The sequence below is a fragment of the Aphis gossypii genome, chromosome X (genome assembly GCF_020184175.1).
Source record: "Aphis gossypii isolate Hap1 chromosome X, ASM2018417v2, whole genome shotgun sequence".
Lineage (NCBI taxonomy): Eukaryota > Metazoa > Arthropoda > Insecta > Hemiptera > Aphididae > Aphis > Aphis gossypii.
Window position 1 is genome coordinate 59,372,603 of NC_065533.1, and position 3,028 is coordinate 59,375,630.

General features: G+C 33.6%; 1 protein-coding gene across 1 annotated transcript; it reads right to left on the reverse strand.

Moving 5' to 3' along the window:
* Positions 1–1,374: 1,374 nt before the first annotated feature.
* On the reverse strand, positions 1,375–2,164 carry LOC126551777 (uncharacterized). Its single transcript, XM_050205918.1, has 3 exons — positions 2,045–2,164; positions 1,486–1,960; positions 1,375–1,419 (listed from the first exon to the last, which is right to left on the reverse strand). Exons 1-3 carry the CDS (start codon positions 2,115–2,117, stop codon positions 1,389–1,391), a joined length of 579 nt encoding a protein of 192 aa, XP_050061875.1. The 5' UTR covers positions 2,118–2,164; the 3' UTR covers positions 1,375–1,388.
* Positions 2,165–3,028: the final 864 nt, after the last annotated feature.

Genomic DNA, 3,028 nt, shown 5'->3' on the forward strand with positions numbered 1-3,028 from the left:
TTGGATTGTCCTCGACTGGATCAAATATGTGATGAAGAAAATTTACCTTGTTGTATCTTTCATAAGGACTTAAATCTTAAATATTGTACATTTTATAAAGTGTTTGCTTTAAGAAAATGGTTTGTAAATAATTCATTAAAATTGTAATCATGTTTTTTTTTTATTTCAAATAAATAACATATTTTTTTTATTTCAAAATTGAGTTTTAATTCTATTGTAACGGTACACGCTGTGACGTGTCACCGTTCCGTGTAAAAATAACGCTGACGATTTTTGAGTAATCAACCTGTTTTTAATTCTATATAAATTAAAATCGATTATAATAATTTATAGGGATATGATTCACGAACCCGAGACCGTACGGACTATAGGTTCGAGACCATTTGACACTTCGTGGAATATTAATTATGTTTTATACAATTCCGGGTGGAGGTACGGATTGTCACGTCCGGCCCGCTCAAGTAAGTGGCGTCGGTTCGTGGGTCCGTCCGGGTAGCGTGGCCTAAGCAGGCGCGCTTGGGGGGACTTTTTATGTGTGCGTCACTATCTGGTACGACGGGCCTCGTAATGAGTTGGTGTTCCTCTATGGCCGGTGTTCAAGCCGCAGTCACGGATCTGTTGGCCGTAACGTTGAAAACGTCGGTCTGGTGTCACGACATGTCCGGGTTATGGACGAGCGTTGTAGATGTTGATTCGGCGGTGTTGGTCGTTAGTGTCGGTTGTCGTCGGAAGGTGATGGCTGGTCTCGTAAATACACGAGTTGGTTTCTCCTTACTTCTGGCCGTCGAAGGTGTGCTGTTACGCAGGTCTTGATGGCTTGAAGTGCGGAGAAAGAGTTGTTCTTTAGTCGGTCAGTGTACCCGTATTTATACGGTTTGACCGACCTTTGTACGTGTGTCATTGGATCTTGTCGTACCGTTGGACGAGTGAAACTGACATCGTTCATGAGGTCGCTAGATGCCAACCGTGTTGTTTTCCCTCGGCTTTAATATGAAACTTGCTTGTGAAAACTCGCATTATTCATATGTGTTTGTGTTATCATGCGTGTTGCGTTTCCTTGCCTAACACTTGTTCATTATTAAATCATATTTTGGCCGTGAGAACGGCCGTTTTAGTATATTATGGTTATGGTAGTATTTAGTTATATGGTGTTTGTACCGTATCACTATACCATACTAACTATAATATTGACAAAGAAAATGGTTTAAAGTAAAATATACAAGTACAAAAATATGACATAGGAAAAATTTAATTGTTTAATTCTAGATATTATGTATACAGAAACAATGTATAGAAAAAATATTTACAAAAATTAAACAAGTATAAAAAATTATACATACAGAAATAATCTTTACAAATATATACAAATACATATATAAAAAAAAAAACTAACTATCTAGTTCTGCTTCGAGTTCCTCCCTATAAAATCCAAAATTATTAATTAAAAAATAATTAAAATATATATTTATATTTATATATACTCACTCTATAGAATAGTGTCCATGAGCTAGGGTGTGTACTTTGTCTTCAAGTATAACCCTCTTATCATCAAAACTGTTATAAGTTAATTTATTGGATTTAATGGTCTTTAATTTGTGCTTGAATGAACGGATAGAGACGTTTGACGTTGTTACTTCCAAACTGGTATCACCAAACAAACACCGTTTATGATCTTGAAAGGTCATATGGTTTCTAACAACATGTCCACGGATTCCTTTTGCTTTGATTTTCTCCTTATCTTCTAAAATGTAAGCGTAGGACTTTGCACGGAGAGCACAAAACTCTCTCATAATACGTCCATCGGTTTCTTCAGAAAATAGCCCAGGAATCTTCTTTCTCTCAGCAATGTAACACGGGTGGTAACGGGGTAGATTTGCAGTGTCCATTCGATTCAACAAGTTGGGATTGTTCAACAGATCATTGTAAAAATCATCAGTTTGAATATAGTATACCAATGAATCTAAAATAATAAATTAAATTAATAAAAGTATTCCAATGAAACTAAAATAATAAATTAATAAAAGTACTAATAATAATAATTTACCTGTATCTGTATACATGAGCTCAATTTTATCATCATAATGATTCTGCATTACGTTATAGTGATAGTCATACATTAAATACTTGGAAATTTCCAGCACTGCAAAACCTGATAAAAAATTTAAAATATTAATATAACAATATAAAATTTAAAATAAATGTAATTTACCTATATAAATAGGTTTACAAAAATCAATGATTTTGTTTTCTAATGCAACTGTATTTAGAGTTTCATTGTATGTAGTACAGTGTTTGAATGTTGACTGATTTATCAGTTTTTGTAAACGACGATCACTAGACACCAGTTCCATTTTTATTCTTTTCCGCATAGACTCCATGGTTTTCCCAAAAACCGCATTATTTAAAAGTTTGAAAAAGTCTTTCTCAAAGTCATTTGCTGCTTTTTTTCGCATCTCTGTGTTTAGTGCTATGTATGGAGCCAGCCATGGTAATTGATTAAATTGAAGTACTCTATGAACCTGTAATAAAAAATAATTATATTATAAATGTAAAATAAAAACATTTATACATTTACTTTTTCAACTATGAGTCCATTGGCTATAGCTTGTTGGAGGTTTCGGTAATGAATAATATAGTTTTTTTTCGACTGAAGTATTGCCATGAGTTTTTTAACTTTTGAACCAGCTGGGATACCGTTTTGTGGTAGAAGAGGTAAGTCGTTGTGTTTATCATGGAGTTCTTTTGGATAAGTAATGTCAACTTCATATATCCGTCCGATGCGTGATGTATCGTTCAAATCATTAAGCCCTTCTAGTTTAGGTTCAACCCACTTAAAACCACCATAGGGCATGTGTTGTGACATTGCCAAACCGTAGAGATTATTACCTAAAAAAATAAATTAATATAAAAAAAAATAATATATGTATATGTATACTTACAACCTTGATAAATTAACCATGATTTGAACTTTGTTGGATCATAATCTGGGGTAATTTCATTATTAGCTTTAGCATAGCTCATACTTGCT